General features: G+C 46.3%; 2 protein-coding genes and 1 non-coding gene across 4 annotated transcripts in view; 2 read left to right on the top strand and 1 right to left on the bottom strand.

Moving 5' to 3' along the window:
• The first annotated feature begins 4,832 nt into the window (after positions 1-4,832).
• Positions 4,833-15,054, top strand: LOC116628848 (trophinin-like). The gene is given in 14 exon segments (XM_032399182.1): positions 4,833-5,051; positions 6,302-6,390; positions 6,677-6,726; positions 6,728-7,862; positions 8,526-8,630; positions 8,746-8,809; positions 9,065-9,144; positions 9,662-9,753; positions 10,467-10,546; positions 10,639-10,681; positions 11,092-11,154; positions 11,718-11,832; positions 12,599-14,520; positions 14,695-15,054. Coding segments are annotated over 12 exon segments (3,783 nt in total). The 5' UTR covers positions 4,833-5,051; positions 6,302-6,345; the 3' UTR covers positions 14,510-14,520; positions 14,695-15,054.
• On the top strand, positions 11,359-11,487 carry LOC116628849. Its single transcript, XR_004298665.1, has one exon. It is a non-coding gene; the product is annotated as a small nucleolar RNA SNORA11 (small nucleolar RNA).
• Positions 15,055-16,497: 1,443 nt separating the features above from the next.
• The window catches only part of PFKFB1 (6-phosphofructo-2-kinase/fructose-2,6-biphosphatase 1), a 104,060-nt gene continuing 101,705 nt past the window's right edge, over positions 16,498-18,852 (bottom strand). The window contains exons 12-14 of one of the 2 annotated variants that reach the window (XM_032399178.1): positions 18,270-18,332; positions 17,152-17,216; positions 16,498-16,801 (exon numbers count right to left, since the gene is read on the bottom strand). In XM_032399178.1, the coding sequence (XP_032255069.1) occupies positions 16,742-16,801; positions 17,152-17,216; positions 18,270-18,332 (188 nt within the window). In that variant the 3' untranslated portion in view covers positions 16,498-16,741. The remainder of the gene's footprint in view (positions 16,802-17,151; positions 17,217-18,269; positions 18,333-18,852) is intronic. The other variant, XM_032399179.1, reaches the window with a different exon arrangement.

The raw sequence follows: 18,852 nt of genomic DNA, 5'->3' as shown, positions 1-18,852 counted from the left end.
TGCTGCTATAAACTGCAACGTCCCAGGTTGTGTGCCCCTCCGCAGCGCTCCTAGTCCTGCCTCCAGGTCAGGGCACGTCTCTGCCATTTGTGCTTCTAAAACCCCCAGCCACCCTTAGTTCTCATGTGCGACCCCGCTGCTCCGGGTTTCCACCCCGGGGGCTGCCCTAAAGTCCTTTCCCCGCTGCTACCGGTTTGCGAGTCTATGCCCTGTCCCCAGCAAGTGAGGCTGTCACTTACTGGTGGTGTAGGATCCCCATGGCCAGGCTCCCTCCCACTGCCATTTATTCTCCAATATCTGCCCGCAGAATCAGGGTTCCCCACTTCGTACCTCAAAATCAACCACCTGCGATATTCTGTTTGTAGAGATCCAGATCTTCTTACATCTCAGGCTGATTTCGTGGGTGCTCAGAGTGGTCTGGTAGATATCCAGCTCAATTCCGGGGACCAGTTGAAATAGGGTCCCCTACTCCTCCACCATCTTTTCTTCCCCCCTAATATTAGGGAACTTTAACAACCCCCTTACATCAATGGAAAGGTCATCTAAACATAACATCAACAAGGAAACAATGGGCTTGAATGATACCCTGGAGAAGATGGACTTAATAAATATATTCAGAACATTCCATCTTAAAGCAGCAGAATGCACATTCTTCTCAAGTGTGCATGGAACGTTCTCCAGAATAGATCACATATTAGGTCACAAATCAAGACTCAAGAAATAGAAAAAGACTCAGATCATACCATGCTCCTTTTCTGACCACAATACAATGAAACTACATTAATCACAAGAAAAAAAATCAGAAAAGACCACAAATACACGGAGGTTAAACAACATGCTACTAAAGAATAAACTGGTCAACCAGGAAATCAAAGAAAATTTTAAAATACATGGAAACAAATAACAATGAAAACAGGAAGGTCCAAAACCTTTGGATACCAGCAAAAGCATTCCTAAGAGGGAAATATATAACAATACAGTCTTATCTCAATAAGCAAGAAAAATCAGAAATAAACCACCAAAACTTACACTTAAAGGAGGTAGAAAAAGAACAAATGAAGCATAAAGCCAGCAGATGGATGGAAGTAATAAAGATTCGAGCAGAAATAGATGATATAAAAACTATAAATTAAAAAAAAAAAAGAAATAGAACAGATTAATAAACCCAGGAACTGGTTCTTGAAAATATCAATAAAATTGATAAACCTCTAGCCAGACTTGTCAAAAAGATAAAAGAAAGGACCCAAATAAATAAGATAAAAAACAAGAGAGGAGAAATAACAAGCAACACCACAAAATACAAAGAATTACAAGACAATATTATGAAAACTCTATGCCAACAAAGTGGACAACCTGTAAGAAATGGATAAATGTTGAGAAACATATAAATTACCAAAACTGAAAGAGGAAGAATTAGAAAACTTGAAGAAACCCATAACCAGCAAAGAAATTGAATCAGTAAGCAAATGTCTCCCAACAAACAAAAGTCCAGGGCCAGATGGATTTACAGGCAAATTCTATGAAACATTTAAAGAATATTTAATACTTATTCTTTTCAAATGATTCAAAAAGTAGAAAAGGAAGGAAAATGTCCAGATTCATTCTATGAGGCCAGCATTACACTGATATCAAAACCAGATAAGGATTCCACTGAAAAGGTGAACTACAGGCCAATATTCCTGATGAACATAGATGCAAAAATTCTAAATAAAATAGTAGCAATCTGAATCCAGCAATACATTAAAAAGTCATTCATCATGATCAAGTGGGATTCATTCATGTCTTGCAAAGGTGGTTCAATACTCACAAATCAATCAGTGTGATACAGCACATTAATAAAAAAAGGATAGGAACCATATGATCATTTCAATAGATGCAGAAAAAGCATTTGACAAAGTACAACATCCATTCATGATAACAACCCTCAACAGGTAAGTTTAGAATAAACATACCTCAACATAATAAATGCCCTATATGGAAACCAACAGCTAATATCATCTTCGAGGGAAACAAAACAAAACAAAACTGAGAGCTTTTCCTTTTCAGTCAGGAACAAGACAGAGATGTCCACTCTCACCACTGATATTTAACATAATACTGGAAGTCTTAGCTACAGTAATCAGACAATAAAAAGAAATAAAAGGCATATGAATAGGCAAGGAAGAAGGAAAACTTTCACTATTTACAGATGACATGATACTCTGTATAGAAAACCAGAAATATTCCATCAAAAAGTTGCTAGACCTGATATACGAATTCAATAAAGTCACAGAATACAAAATAATTGTGGACATACCTGTTACATTTCTATATACCAATAATGAAGCAACAGAGAAATTAAAGGAAACAATCCCATTAAAAATTTCTCCAAAAATAATAAGATATCTAGGAATAAACCTAACCAAAGAGGTGAGAGACCTGTACTCTAAAAACTATAAAACAGTGACAAAAGAAATTGAAGATGATACAAAGAAATGGAAATTCCATGTTCATGGATTGGAGGAAAAATTAGTGTTAAAATATCTATACTACCCAAAGCAATCTACACAATTAATGCAATCCCTATCAAAATGCCAAAAGCACTTTTCACAAAACTATAACAAAAAAATCCTAAAATTTGTATGAAACCACAAAAGACCCTGAATAGCCAAAGCAACCTCGAAAAAGGAAAGCAAAGCTGGAAGCATCACAATTCCAGACTTCAAGTTTTATTACAAAGCTGTAGTAATAAAAAGAATGTGGTACTGGCACAAAAGTAGACACAGATTAATGGAACTGAATAGAAAACCCAGAAATAAACACACAACTATATGGTCAATTAATCTTTGAACAAAACAGGGAGGAATATCCAAAGGGGAAAAAGACAGTCTCCTCAACAAATGGTATTGGGAAAACTGGACAGCAACATGCAAAGAATGAAACTGGAGCACTTTCTTATATCATACACAAAAATAAATTCAAAATAGATTAAAGACCTAAATGTGAGACCTGAAATCATTTTAAAAAATGTAGAAGAGAACACAGGCAATAACTTCTTTGACATTGGCCATGGCAACTTCTTACTAGATATATTTCCAGAGGCAAGGGGGAAAAAAAAGCAAAAATAAACTATTGGGACTACATCAAAATAAGAAGCTTCTACACAGTGAAGGAAACAATCAACAAAACTAAAAGGCAACCTCATAATGGGAGAAGATATTTGCAAATTACATATCCGATAAAGGGTTGGTATCCAAAATATACAAGGAATGTATACAACTCAACACCTCCCAAAACCACCAAATAATTCAATTTAAAAAAATGGGCAGAAAACAGAAACAGACATTTCTCCAAAGATGACATATACATGACCAACAGACTGAAAAGATGCTCATCATCCCTTATCAGGGAAATGCAAATCAAAACTACAGTGAGCTATCACCTCACACCTGTTAGAATGGCTAAAACCTATAACACAAGAAACAGCAGGTGTTGGCGAGGATGTGGAGAAAAAGGAACACTAGTGCACTGCTGGTGGGAGTAAAAATTGGTGTGCATCACTCTGGAAAATAGAATGGAAGTTCCTCAAAAAGCTAAAAATAGAACTACCTTATCATCCAATGATTGTACTAATGGGCATTTACCCAAAGAACACAAAAACACTAATGCAAAGGGGTACATGTACCTTTATGTTTATAGCAGCATTATTTATAATAGGGAGGATATGGAAGAAGAGTGTCAATGGTTTGATGAATGGATAAAGAAGATGTGGTAGATACATACAATGGGATATTATTCAGCCATACAAAATGAAATCTTGTCATTTGCAATGACATGGATGGATCTAGAGAGTATAATGCTAAGCAAAATAAGTCAATCAGAGAAAGTCAAATACCATATGATTTCAGTCATGTGTGGTATTTAAGAAACAAAACAAAAAGGGAAAAAAGAGAAGGAGCAAGAGAGAGAAATCAAGAAACAGACTCTTAATTATAGAGAACAAACTTATGGTTACCATAGGGTAGATTGGTGGGGGGATCTGTTAAATTAGGTGATGGGGATTGAGGAGTGCATTTGTTGTGATGAGCACAGGGTGATGTATGGAAGTGTTGAATCACATATGGTACACCTGAAGTTAATATCACACTGTATGTTAACTAACTGGAATTAAAATAAAAACTTAAAAAGTAACTTATTTAAAACAATATTTAGAAAAAAATAGATCTGAGTTCTTTAGGGACAAGCATACTATCTTACTTGTCTTTGTTTGCCCATATCCAGTGAAGGCCTTGACATACTGTGTGCTCAATGTATAATTAAGGATTGAGTGAATAAATAAATGCCCTAGGAGAACTGTTTGCTGCACAGGGGAGCAGTGCTCCATTTCACAAGAGAGAGTCTAAGTACTTGCTTAGTGTACCAGGAAAGGAGGAACATGGTCCCAATAAAATTTTTCAGATAAGTTGATATTCATTGAAAGCATCAATATAGTCATCAGGGATATAAAAAAGTTGGTAGCCTTTCTTACCTTTACTATTTTTATTCTGAATTGTATATGATGTGGGGGCACCCTATTTCTTACTGTTTAGAGCCTCTAAATGTCTTAATCTGGTCATAATTGAGAGAGGGAAAGGAATATGACCTGGTCCCCTGTCCCCAGAACAGCTCCTGGGGAGAGATACCCAGACACACACTACAACACACTCTGTAATTAGTGTTGGCATAGAGGGGGCTGTAGGAAGGGATGTGGGAGCTCAGAGAAGCACAGTCCTCTTAGGGGGAACAGAGCCATCAAATAGGAATGGGGATACAGGGTGGGGGATAGAGAAATCAAATGGGACTAGGAAAGAGTGATTACTGAATAACCGATAGTAAGCAGAAAAGAGACCACACTGAGGAGATTGAAAATTTGGAAGCAGTGAGTGAAGGAGGAGGTTGACAAGCAGGGAAGGAGACCCCTCTGGAGGTGGAAAAAGGCAGGACCACTTCCGGCTGGGGAGGGGAAGCCAACAAGCTCAGACCTAAGGAGAGGTTTGGAGAGAGCGGACGCCTTCTGGATTCCAGAGGACGAGGTGAGCTAAGGTACCCAGCTTTGGTGAAGACCCTGTGGGAGCCTCTGAGCTATGGCTTCAGTGTGCTTGACTCCACACACCCTAAGGTGAAGAAAACCTGCTGAGGGTTCAGAAGCTAACTGCATCAATGTGGTCGGGTTTAGAGGTGCTTGGACCCTGTTCGTACGGGAGATAGAGGGGACAGAATCCCCTTTGGGCCTTATAATGGAAACATCTGGACTCTGTTCGGGCCGCAGAAAGGAGGGATGCAGACCCGGTTCGGACTGCGGGAGGATAAAACAATCGTTCAGGCAGTAGAAAGGAGCAGAATCCAGTTCGGGAGGGTGATAAGCTATGGCAGGACTCCGGTAGACTGGTGAAAGGGGACAGGATCCGGTTTGGGCCACAGAAAGTAGGGATCAGGACCCAGAAATGAAGGGCAGAATCCCTTTTGAATAGCAAGAATGGCTCAGACGGAAGCGAAGAGTGGCTAGGACCTGGTTGATTATGGTTTGAAAAGGGAAGGGACAGAAGCTGGTAGTATTCGGGAACAGGGAATACACAAAAGCGTAATACCGTTGGATCTGTGGGTGGGGTATCGATGTCGCAGAAAGGGTGGGACCGGTCACTTGCAAACGTGGAAGTGGGGGAGCGGTTTTGGGGAAGGGGCAGTGCAGGGACACACTGGAGAGAGGATGGAACGGGAGCATTAAGGAAAGAGGAGGAGCGGAGAAGTACTGCAGAAAGGAGGGAGGGGCATATTGGGAAGGGGCGGTGCATGTCTGTACCGCAGAGTAGAAGTGGGCGGTGTTAGGGAAGGGGCGGTGCAAAGCAGTACTGCAGAGGGAGCGGGCTGGCGTTGCGGGAAGGGTTGGACGGAAATGTGATGCCGTTAGGAAGAGTGGGTCAAGGGCTTGTCTGAGACGTTCTGCTTCTCTGAGAGCAGGGGGCGTCTGTGAGATTGAGGTGGTTAGACTGTCCAGTACACCAAAGCCCATGTGCTCCAGTTGGCACGCATGCGCACTATTAAGTTGCAGTACGGAGGGGTGGGGGGGTGGGGGGCGTGTGTATTAAGGGGCGGGGCTGTAGAACTGACTTGCAGTTTCTTGGAGGCAATGGGGCTAGGGTTCGGATAGGTGGTCTGGGTTTCTAGATATGAGAACCCCATAGTTGAAGCGTTTGGGGTCCAAAGTTGGATGAGATCCCCCTTCTTTCAAGATAGTGGGAGATCTGGTGAGTCTCCCTCTCCTTCTTATTCTCCCCTAATTCAGGCCACTTCCCCTCAGGCTCAGCAGTTACTCCGCCTTTCAGAAAAATGAATAGGACAAATGACTGCGGTTATAGGATGCTCCCATTCCAGGTGAGGCCTCTCTACATTCTCACCAGGCCATCTGCCCAGTCCTGAGTTTATTTACAGATCTTGAGCCCCCTACCACTTTGTAGTTGAAGAATTTCCTGCCTAACCTGTCCTCCCTTGCAAGGTGAAGGAGGAGGAGAGGAAAACCTGCCTGACTTCAGCTCCTGCTCCCTCCCTCTTCCCTTATCCTCCCCTTCAATCACTGCTCAGAGGAAGGGGAGGCCTTCGTGGAAAGGGTGGGCTGTAGGGAGGCCAGATGGCTCAGCAGATCATAATCCTAAGTGTGTAGGGCCCTCTGCTTCCCCCTGGGAGCCTGGGGCTTCACTTCCTTCCAGATATAGACTGAGACCACAGAAGAGGACAATGTCTTGCTGATGCATACCCTCTTGGCGGCAACCAAGGACCCTCTGGCCATGGACCCTCCAGTTGCCAACCGGCCTAAGAAAAGCAAGACCAAGAAGGCCCCTATTAAGGCTATTACTAAGGCCATACATGCTGCCCCTACAGTCTCATCTGCCAATGTGATTGCCACTGACAAGCCTAAAGTAACTTTGCAGGCTTTAAACCTGCCTGTCATCCCCCAGATCAACCAGGCTTCAGCTACCACTGAAGTAGCCAATACTCAGGCTTCTTCAGTCACTGCTCAGCCTAAGAAAGCCAATAAGACAAAGAGAGTTACTGCTAAGGCAACCCAAGGCTCCCAATATCCAACTGGCAAGGAGAGTGTCACTACACAGATCAAGTCGTCCTTACAGGCCCTAAACCTACCAGACATCCTGCAGGCTATCCAGGCTCCAGTTACCAATGGGTCAGCCAACTCCCAGGCCTTGATAGCCCCCACTAAGCCTAAGAAAGTTTCCAAAGCTAAGAAGGCTGCCAATAAGGCCATAACTAGTGCTATTGCTATCTCATTGGCTCCAACCACTACCCACTCAGCTACCACCCAAGGCCAAATTAATAATGAAGCAGCCACTACCCATGCCACAGCAGCCTGCATCAGAACTAACAGAGCCTCCAAAGCCAAGAAGGCAACTGTTAAGGTCATAAATACTGACACTGAACTCCTAGAGACCCCAAATGCTGAGAGAGCTAGCAGGCAGACTGAGGCCTCAGCAGTAGCTAACTGGCCCAAAAAATTCAAGGGCAAGAAGGCTGCCAAAAAAGGCCCAAAATCTGCCTATGAGGTCTCTGAGGCTCCACTTGCTGCTCAAATGGTTACAAACCAAGCCCTAGAAGCTGCCCTTCAGGTCAAGAGAAGGTCCAGGGTTCATAACTCTGCCACTAAGACCCAGGCAGCTGAAAACCAGACTAAAATTGTAGACCAAGGGGCCCAGGCCAAGATGGCCACCTTTAAGACCAACATAAGTGCCCTTGAGACTCAGGTTGCTGCTGCTGTCCAGGCCCTGGCAGATGACTACCTGGCCCAGTTGAGTCTGGAGCCTACAACCAGGACCCAGGGCAAGAGGAACCAAAAGGTGAGATCTCTGACATCACCATCCTTAACTTTTCAATTCTTTTCCATTCCTATCCTCCTAGTTTGTTCATTTGTTCTATAAAAGTTTACTGAGACTTTTTACCCTGAGCCAGTCCGTGTTTGGATAGGCTGTGAGAGATGCTGAGAAGAATGTGATATAGTTCCTGCTCCCTGAAAGTTCACAGATCGGCAGGGGAAATAATACATCCATACACTTAGCTACAACCTGGATATAATTCAACTGTTATTTACATAGTAGTTACCATGTGCCAGGGTCTTGGGTAGTCATACAGGTTGTGTCTTTATGTTTTGAAAGTAACTCCTACTATCTAGGGATCATAGATCCCAGTTTTACAGATGAGAAACCGAGTCCCAGAGAGGTGAAGTGACTTGTCCAAGGGATAGAGTTAGCAAAGTTAGTGGTGGCCTAAAGAAGAGGAGGAACTCCAGGTCCTGCCCTTGGGTTGCTTCTGTCCTGATACAGAAATGAAACTCCTGGCTGGAAGACAGTGAAAGACAAATCTAGGACTTAGGGTGGCCAATTGTAAGGTCAGGACCCACTACAAGAAGGGTTTGGGGAATTTTCAGGAGAAGGTAGGGTAAGGAGACAGAGCTGTCTCTTTCACCTGGTGACTCTGGACCTTCCTTCTTTCTAATGATATAGTCAAAGCATCTGAATGGGGATGAGAGAGGTGGCAGTAATTACAGGTTGATTCCATGGGGCTGGAGGCCTCCGCCACCCCGAGACGTGGCCATTTTGCAAGAAAGGGTAAGAATCCAATGCTGTCCAGTCTCTTCTCTTTTTCACCTCCCCTCTTTTCTGTCGTTCTTCCAAGTTTTCTAAAAACATATTGAGATCTCCCCATGTATTCCTCTTCTCCCAGGCAAATAAGTTGGTGAAATACCTGTGGGTTAAGGACCAGACAAAGATCCCCATCAAGCGCTCAGGTAGAGTCATAACAACCCTCCTCCCTGAAATCTCTCCACTCCCCTCTCTCCCATGCCCTGGAGTAACCATTTACTTTTATAGCCTCTTCATTCTCTCATATGTCCTCCCCTGCCCTCCTCACACTCTGCCATGGCTGGCATCTCCCATTAACACAGTTCAGAACTCAGACTGCACTGAATCCACAGGCTGGCCAAAGGGCCGCAGCTCTGTGGCCCTTGCTCAGCCCAGCTGCTCCCACCTCACCCTTCCTACAGACATGCTGAAGGATGTCATCCAAGAATATGATGACTATTTCCCAGAGATCATTGAACGAGCAAGCTACGCTCTGGAGAAGGTGAAGGGGCAGCCCTGGGGGAATGGGCACAATGGGGAAGCCTTGAATCAACAAAGACATACATGTCCCTTCTGGGATAGACCACAGAGACTCACTAATCCATCCCCATCACTATGCAGTTGGGCATACAGTGGTCTAAGCAGGAACATAGACTAGCCCAGGGTCACACAGCAAGTCAGTGGTAAAACACAGCTAAGACTCAACCCTCCCAACTTAGTCCTGTTTGATGCTGGACGTGTCCTGTAATGTATTTCAAATGCTCACCTCTCCTTTTCATTCCCTATTCTCTATCTCCCTAAATCCCCACTAATTACAAAGGTGATGCTGATAATAGTACATTTCTTACCTGTTTTCTGTAGCGGTGGCCACTTAGCTAAGAGCTTTACCTGCACTATCTCACTGATTTCTCATACACACTTAAAACTCCAGTGACACAGGGAACTGTGGGATTCTCAGGAAGCTCACTGATGCCTAGGCTGAATTTTGTGATCTCACGGGCTATTCTTTTACTTGGCAGATGTTTCGAGTCAATCTGAAGGAAATTGATAAGCAAAGTAGCTTGTATATTCTCATCAGCACTCAGGAATCTTCTGCAGGCATACTGGGAACGTAAGCTGGGAAAGGGCTGGGGTGGGAGGGAGGCTCTACTTCTGTCTCTGGCACTACCCCATCCCTGTCATCTCTCCCCACATCTCCTTGGAGAGTCAGGAAGACAGGACCTAAAAAGTCCCCGTTCCAGTTCCTGCACATAGTTGGAGTCCTGCACATGGTAATGGTGCTTGATTATGATTGACTGAAGGGTATAGAAGCCTGGAGCAGTGCATTCCTCCTGTCAGGTTTTCTGTTTCTCCAGAAGCTTCCCAGGAAAGCAGCCCTGTCATTGCTTGTCTCTTCCTACTGGCTTTGGTAGAGTGGGGTTCTCAAGGGAGGGCTTCCTGGTGTGGGTGAATCATGATGCTTGAAGGACAGGAGCACCACTGGGGCTGTGCCTAGAATTCTTTTGGGGCAGAGGGGTCTGGGAGAGAAAGAAGGGACTCACATTGGCTGGGTCCCTGGGTTGTCCCAGTTTGACAGGCATTCTTCTATCCTCTTGGCTACCTGGGGTGGGGTAGGATTGGATTTTCCCCTGCTACTCAATAGGAGACTGAGACTCAAGAGTCTAAGAGCCTTGCTTAGGGTCACATAGAGCTTGAAGCATAGACTGGGCAGAATTCTGTCACGTCTGAGGAATCTGGGAGAGGATAGCCTAGTGAGCTGGCTGGTGTGTTTTTTGCAGATGGCCACTGGACATAAACCTTCTCTCTACCTTGTTATTCCCCTAGGACCAAGGACACACCCAAACTAGGTCTTCTCATGGTGATTCTGAGTGTCATTTTTATGAATGGCAACAAGGCCAGTGAGGGTGAGTGGCTGGGCATGCAGCTGAATGGGTGGCACAGTTGGAATTCCACATGTTCATTTTCTGTCCCTGTCTCCTCTTGCCTCCCCTTGCAGCTGTCATCTGGGAGGTGCTGCACAAGCTGGGGCTGCGCCCTGGGTATGATTGGGCTCTCTCAGTGCTTGCTGTCCATGTTGTCGTTTGGAAAGAGAGGATGGCCCCAGGACTGCATCAGCTTGGTGGTCTGGTGGAGTGAGCGGGGGTGCTGGACTGGGTAGAGGGTCCAGGGCTCTGACCTGGGTGGATGGGCAATATGGTCCTGAACTCTCTGCATCTTCCCACCCCTACGTCATTCTAAGCTGAGATGGAGGATAGAACTTCAGGGGCATCCCTGACAAAGAAGCAGCTGGCCTCAACTTATTGCTTCTAGCGACCATGTGTTCACTACTTTCCTGGCTTCATTGGGACTGCTGCATGTGCTAGAGAGGTTTCTTCCATGTTGAGAAATGCCTCTTTCCTCATCTGGGAAGTTTTCATCTCTGTTTATGGGTTATTTTTCCCATTGTCAGGGTGAGGCACTCGCTCTTTGGGGAAGTAAGGAAGCTCATCACACACGAGTTTGTGAAGCAGAAGTAAGTGGTGTTTGGGGGCTTTGTCTGGCCCTGAAGCGTTCTGAGTGTACTGATCTGGTTCAGAAAGTGCTCAAACAGCCCTTTTATTACACTAGCTTTAGAGGTAGTATGGGTATCCTATGCCCTAGAAATGAGTCCTGTCCACAATTCCCATGAGTGGACAGTTCCAGGACTGGGCTAGACCAAAGACAAGGCCCTTGCTTTGGGGTGTGCTCAGAGCAGGGTGCCTGAAGAATGGCTCCTCTGTTTACAACACACCCAATAGGAACTTGGGTTTACTCCTCACAGGTGGCAAGATACTTTGGCCTTCCTGTGACATCATGCCCTATACATGCCTTCTCTGAAGCATCAAGTGACTGCTTTGCACAGATCCAAAGGGAAATGACTCAATATTGGAGACCAATACCATGAACTGTGTTTGGGAGTGAGTCTGGGGAAGGAAGGTCTTAGAAATCCTTCTCCAGGAGCTGAGTTTAGTATTTGAAGGAAGTTGCCACCTGGTGCCCAGTGGTTACACAACAGATTTGTTTGGTTAGAAGCAAGTTTCATTTCCTTTCTCCAAGGTACCTGGAGTACAAGAGGGTCCCTAACAGCAGACCACCTGAATATGAGTACTTCTGGGGCTTGCGCTCCTACCATGAGACTAGCAAAATGAAAGTCCTCAAGTTTGCATGCAAAGTAATAGGAGAGCTGCCCTGACTTGTCATATTAAGGGTACCCTAGCTGGGGCACGCTGTGTGCAGGGATGGTTAGGTACAGGGCAGCCTGCAGTTAGTATATAAGTGTATGGAACTTCACTGATGTCTGAGAATGCTGCCGAACATAAAGTTTACCTTGTTTCGTTCTTTCTTTCATAATTTGTGTTAGTCTGCTTGCACTGTCTTAACAAAATAATACAGACTGGGTAGCTTAAACAACAGAAATTTATTTTCTCACGGTTCTGGAGGCTGGAAGTCCCAGATCAAGGTCCAGCAGTGCCAGTTTCTGATGAAGCCTCTCCCTCTGGCTTGCATATGAATGTCTTCTTGCTGTGTTCTCACATGGTGGAGAAAGAGCCTCTTATAAAAACACTAATCTTATTGGACCAGGGCCCCACCGTATGACATCATTTAACCCTACTTCTATAAAGGCCCAGTCTCCACATATAGTCACACGGGGGGCTGATGCTTTAACATATGAATTGGGAGGGAGAGGCACAAACATCCAATCCATAACATACTTTCTTTTCATTTCCCATCTTCTCAGTGAGGTTAAGTAACTTGTCCAAGGTCACACAGCACCTTAGTTATCAGAGCTGAAATTGGATCTCAGGACTGATAGAGCCCCAGAAAACTAAGAATTAAAAAAAAATACGGCTATTGATTTTATGCAAAGCTCATAGTATGTACTTAATGCATAATTACAAATGTTATTGTCCTTATATTGATTATCATTCCCATTTCAGGTACAGAAGAAAGACCCCAAGGACTGGGCTGCTCAGTACCGGGAGGCAGTGGAGATGGAAGTCCAAGCTGCAGCTGTGGCTGCAGCTGAGGCTGAGGCAAGGGCTGAGGCGAGAGCCCAAATGGGGATTGGAGAGGAAGCTGTGGCTGGGCCTTGGAATTGGGATGACATGGATATCGACTGCCTAACAAGGGAAGAGTTAGGCGATGATGCTCAGTCCTGGAACAGATTTTCATTTGAAATTGAGACCAGAGCCCAAGAAAATGCAGAAGCCAGCACCAACATCGACTTCAGCAGAGGAGCTAGCACCAGGGCTACCTTCAGCGATAGTGCTAGTATTAGCTTCAGTGGTGCGCCCAGCCCCAGTGGTGGCTTTGGTGGCAGAGCTGGCATTAGCTTTGGTGGCACACCCAAGACCAGTGCCAGCTTCAGCAGTACAGCCAGCATTTGCTTTAGTGGCATACCCAGCACTAGCACTAGTTTCAGTGGTGCAGCCAGCATTAGCTTCAGTGGTGCAGCCAGCACCAGCTCTAGTTTCAACAGTGAAGCCTGCATTAGCTTTGGTGGCACATCTTGTACCAGTGCTAGCTTTGGTGGTGGGGTCAGCTCCAGTTTCAGTGTCCCACTCAGCAGCAGTCCCAGTTTCAGTGGTGGAGCCAGCTCTGGCTTTGGAGGCACACTCAGCACCACTGCTGGCTTCAGTGGTACACTCATTACCAGTAGCAGCTTTGGCAGTATACCCAGAACCAGCACAGTCTTTAGTAGTGCGCTTAGCACCAGCACTGGATTTGGTGGCACATTGAGCACTAGTGTCTGCTTTGGTGGCTCTCCCAACTCTGGTGCCAGCTTTGGTGGCACACTTAATACCAGTATCTGCTTTGGCAGCTCTCCTAGCACCACCACTGGTTTTGATGGAGTACTCAGCACCAGTGTCTCCTTTGGAGGCTCTTCTAGCACCAGCGCTGACTTTGGTGGTACACTAAGCACCAGCATCTGCTTTGGTGGCTCTCCCAGCACTGGTGCCAGCTTTGGTGGTGCATTCAGCACCAGTGTTGGCTTTGGTGGTGCACTCAACACCAGTGCTGGTTTTAACAGTGCTGTCAGCACTAGTACCAGCTTCAGCAGTGCACCCAGCACCATCTCTGGCTTTGGCGGTGTGTTCAGCACCAGTGCTAACTTCAGTGGGGCACTTAGCACCACTACTGACTTTGGCATTGCTCCCAGTACCAGCATTGGCTTTGGTGGAGTTCCCAGCACCAGCCTCTGCTTTGGCAGTGTGTCTAACACCAGCCTATGCTTTGGTGGCCATCCTAGCACTAGCACCTGCTTTAGTGGTGCTACCAGTGCTAGTTTTGGTGATGGATCCAGTACCACTACTGGTTTCATCTTTGGCCATGGGTTAAGCACCAGTGCTGGATTTAGTGGTAGACTGAGCACCAGTGCTGGCTTCGGTAGTGGACCAGGGACCAGTGCTATCTTCGGTAGTGGACTGAGCACCAGTGCTGGCTTTGGTAGTGGACTGATCTCAAGCGATGGCTTTGGTGATGGACTGGGCACCAATGCTGGTTTTAACAGCACACTTGGTACAAGTGCTGGCTTTAGTGGTGGCCTCAGCATCAGTGATGGCTTTGGTGCTGGGCCTAATAACAGCTTCAACGGAGGACCAAGTACCATCATTGGCTTTGGCAGTGGTTCCAACACCAGCACTGGCTTTATTGGCGAACCCTGCACCAGCACCAGCTTCAATGGTGGACCCAGTTCTATCATTGGCTTCGGCAGTGGACCAAGCACAGGTGCTGGCTTCAGCAGTGGACCAAGCAGTGGTGCTGGCTTTGGCGGTGGACCAAGAAATGGTGCTGGCTTTGGTGGTGGAGCCACCAGCCTTGGTGCCTGTAGCTTCTCCTATGGCTAGTGAGGTTTCAGGTAATTACAACATTTCCACAGCCATGGCCCATGGGAATGGATATAAGAGCGGGAAATGTTATAAGAAACCCCAAAGTGGGAGGTTTGGGTGGGAAGATGAGGACAATGAAGGAAGTATGAGAAAACAGTATATTTGGTGCTAAAATGTGTTCCTGTTTGGTGTTTTGTTTTCAGGTTTATTTCCCAGGTTTACAGATACGGCTAATGAATTCCAGCAGTTCTTCCCAAGGAGCCAAGGTACATCCTTGGAATTTTTGTCCACACAGCAGTATAAGCAGATATTATCAATTAGCTGAGGGTGACATGCTATGAAAAATCTGCTTGCTGATCCTACTTTGTTGTTTGCTTCTTGTGTGCTGTCATATTTTGGTATCAGAGTTACATTAAATTTGCAAGATGAATTGGAGGTTTTTGTCTGTCTTTTATTGTGCTTAGGTTGTTGTGAGTGACATTTCAGGTTCATAGAAGAACTAGAGATCAGTGTAGCTCTTCAGAGAAGGTGGGCTGCAGCTTTAGGCTAAAATGAAAGTATGATTTCAGTGGGATAGAGACCTGGAGAAAGCACGGCAGGCAAGGGGATTATAGATTGAGCAAAGATATGGGGGAGGGAAGCCTAGAATAGAAGGCAGAGGGAGAGGGTTCTGGACAGTAAATATAGATTCATTTTGAGACATTTGTATAGGAATGGAGAGATAGAGTGGGACTAGATGTGGACACAGGAACAAGGGAGGGTTTTCTTGAGATAAGAGAGAGATCTGAGCATGTTGCAGAGAGTGTGGGGGCAAAAGCCAATAAAGGACAGGAGATAGATATAGAATAGTCAAGAATTGACTGAAGTAGCACATGCCTGAGAAGGTGGGATGGGATAGAGTGCCAGGGAATAGAGGGTGACCCTGACTGAATAGGATTTAAAGGTGGCTGTGGAAGCAGATAAACATAGGTTTGTTTCAAGCAGTAGATCCTCCCAAAAAAGTAATGTGGATTATACAAGGTTTGGGTCTTGCTGGTGGCTATGATGGAAGAACAAAGGAATCAAGGCAGTGAGTATATGAGTGTCTGTCTCTTCACCACTGGGTTGCTGATACCTAGATGCATGGAGAGTGGCTGAAGAAATGGAACATAAGATTCAAGCTGGCTAGGGATGGTAGAACAATGAGGAGGAAGAGAACTGGTGGATTGGAAGACAATGGAGGAATCAAAGGATTATACTCTTGATGCAGTACAAGAACAAATATTGTTCATTCAAGAAATACTACACACATGTCCACTATGTGGGAGGCATGTTTCTAGGGATCCTGTGGATGACAGAGTTGTAAGGACTGGGGGCCAGTGGTCAGATAGTGGGATGCTTGTATTTAAGAAATCATACTGGAGGGGCACCTGGTTGGCTCAGTCATTAAGCGTCTGCCTTCGGCTCAGGTCATGATCCCAGGGTCCTGGGATCGAGCCCCACATCAGGCTCCCTGCTCGGCGGGAAGCCTGCTTCTCCTTCTCCCACTCCCCCTGCTTGTGTTCCCTCTCTCGCTGTGTCTCTCTCTGTCAAATAAATAAAATATTTTTAAAAAAGAGAAATCATACTGGGGGCGGGTTGTCTAGATGATGCCAAGATCCATGGAGTGGATGGCTGAGGGGGAAATGGTCACTAGAGTTGAGGGGGTCAGGGGACTTGGAGGCCAGGGTATTATTTGGACAATTTGTATGGACAGTGAAATCACTCAGGATGGCAGCAGGAGTTGGAGAAGAGAGGAACACTGTGGTCCAGGTACAGATTCTTCTGAGTGTAAGAATGAAGGTGTCAGGTCCTCAGCCATGCTGCCCACCAAGGAACAAGGCCCATATGTACTCATAGAGACTTAATCTCCTCCTTCAATTTTAGAGGTGCTACCCCAGAACCCTTCCCTTCAGGAAGTCCTCATCCATTCCATACCCCACAGCACCAGAGGAATTTCACAAGTTGGGATCTTAAGAAGATCCTGTGGGAGAAGCCTCACAATGACTTCCTCTTCCCTTTTGTAGGCAGCAAGAGAAATCTTTATTGATAAGGGTTTAGTAATTAAGAAAGAAAAAGTTTAATTCACAGCTAGACAGCTCCTTGGTTGTAGCTAGAAATCAAGACCTGTAGGCCAAGTCCAGGATCCTAAGGTAGGAGAAGTGCAAGGATAGCAGCTCTTAAAAGTGGGAGACAGTGAGAGCAAAGGCAGTTTGACTTCTTGGAAAGGGCTCAGTAGTGGGCAGGGACAGTGTCCAGAGCTTCCTCAGGTTCTCGGGTGATGTCCACATTCTGAGAGGAGAGAGCCCAGGATTAATAGGAAGGAGCCAGCACTGTGGAGACCCAGCCCCTCCCCTGCCTTTTGTCCTCACTGCCAGGTTCCCCTCCTTCAGCCAGGCCTGGATCCTTTTCTCAGGCAAGCCCCTGGGGAATCTCAACCTGAGGACTTTGGAGTAGGTGTTGCTCTAGCCCTGCATCTCTAATGGCACCTCAGACCTGGGCCACAGTTCCTGCATTTCTGAGTGCTGGTTATTCTACCTGTTGGTATGAAACACCCAAGCTCTGTGGGATTGGGGTGGCCTTTCTGTGAAGGTGGGTGCTTTCACCATGTGCCAGCTTAGGCCACAGAGTCCCTCACCTACCTCAGGTTTCTCCCGATGTGTGTTTACGGCTTCCACGTTCAGGTAGATGTACTCCACTTTGCAGCCTCAGAAAAGAACAACCAGTCCATCCATAAGCCCCCAAAGTACGTACAGATCTTCCCTGAGCTGTCATTCGCTCCCTCACCCATCACTACCCATACCCCGAGTTCCACACTGTGTGCAGATTGTGACTACTCTGTAGGGAGGGGAATGTAGACCAGCTGTGTGTTGTAAGGGGAAGACACCAGGTCTAAGAGAAGCCAATGGGATGTTCTCCCAGTTGCCCCTAATAGTCTCAGAGTTCTCTGAGCCTCAGTTGCTCAACTTTGAATGGAAAGGAGATGAGAATAGATGATCTCTGGGGACTCCCCCAACTCTTGTGCCCTGTGAGACAGCAATCTAATCTATCTAATAGTGATGGAGCCCTGTGGACCTGCTAAGCTGTGTTAAGTGCTGAAGTGGTGGAAGAGTCCTGGGGCCATTGCCTTGGGGCAATCAGTCCCAGGTAAAGTTTATTTAGAGGACAAAATGATTATGGCAACAACAGAGGTGTGGAAGGTCACAAAGGAGTTCTGAGAGCCTGAAGAAAAAGGAGAGTGGTATCACTGGGCACTGTCAGAGGTGGTCCAATGCCTATGGAAGCCCCCCTTAGCTCCATCCCTGTGGATTGCAACCTACTCTGGGCTTCAGTGCACTGTCTTCCCTATTCACACCCCAGAAGATATTTGAGTCTCTCCCCTGCTCATAAATATTTCATAGCAAACCAATGTCCCAAGAGACAGTCTAAACTGACCAGGCTGGTCTTTCAGATCTTTCTTCAATCTGGCCCAACCTACACTTACTCCTCTGGTCCCCTCTGGGGACCTCTTCTTCTACAGGTTAGTGTTCCGTGTTTGGTGCTTTGGTAGAGCCAGAGAAAGTTGAGGACAGGCCCCAGATTTGGAGGCCATCCCAGGTCTTCCCTGTTCTCATCCTATTATTGCCAATTCTTCCTTCACCAGGACATCCAATTACCCACCCAAGAAACCTCCCCCAGGACTCTGCTGGGCAAATGGTATGCACTGGAAGCATGCTCATGCTCTTTGTGTCTTTCCTCAGATGAGGGTGGGGGCACTCACCATAAGCCACAGGTGTGAGTTTAAGCACTGTGTGCAAAGGACACTTGAGATATGGCAGCTCATCTGGAAAGGAGGAGAAAGCAGCCATCAGAGACAAGGTACTGGGGAGGGTGCCATCTCCCCAGGCCTCATCTGCCATACCCCCTTCCTTATGACCACCTTCATCAGGGTTACACCCCCCCACACACACACTCTGCAGTGGGCAGTGTTGAGAACAGGGTGGGCAGTGAGGAAGAATGCGGAAAGGTGGCCTCTAGAGCAGAGAGGAAGGAAGGCCCTGGGGAATGCGGACAGACTGTGAGTTCCCCAGGAAGGACAGGCTGGTTATTTGGGGATGTGGCCTATCTCCTCACTCACAGGGCAAACATGAGACTAAGGCAGACCTCCCTCCTGCCCCCAGCCTCAGGTCTTCCACAGGTTCTTCTAGCATGAAGGCCCACAAATGTGTCTTGACAAGTGTTTTCTGAGAGCTTGTTATGTGCCAGGGCCCTTGGAAATGTGTACATGTACCTTGGCCGCTCCCACAGTTTTCTCTCCAGCCCAGGCCTGTGCTTTCTGACTCCTCTCACGCTTGTTGATGGAC

Source organism: Phoca vitulina, unplaced genomic scaffold (genome assembly GCF_004348235.1).
Source record: "Phoca vitulina isolate PV1807 unplaced genomic scaffold, GSC_HSeal_1.0 scaffold133, whole genome shotgun sequence".
In the NCBI taxonomy this organism is placed as follows: domain Eukaryota; kingdom Metazoa; phylum Chordata; class Mammalia; order Carnivora; family Phocidae; genus Phoca; species Phoca vitulina.
Note: the sequence above shows the minus strand (reverse complement) of the source record. Positions and strands in the feature narration are given on the sequence as shown.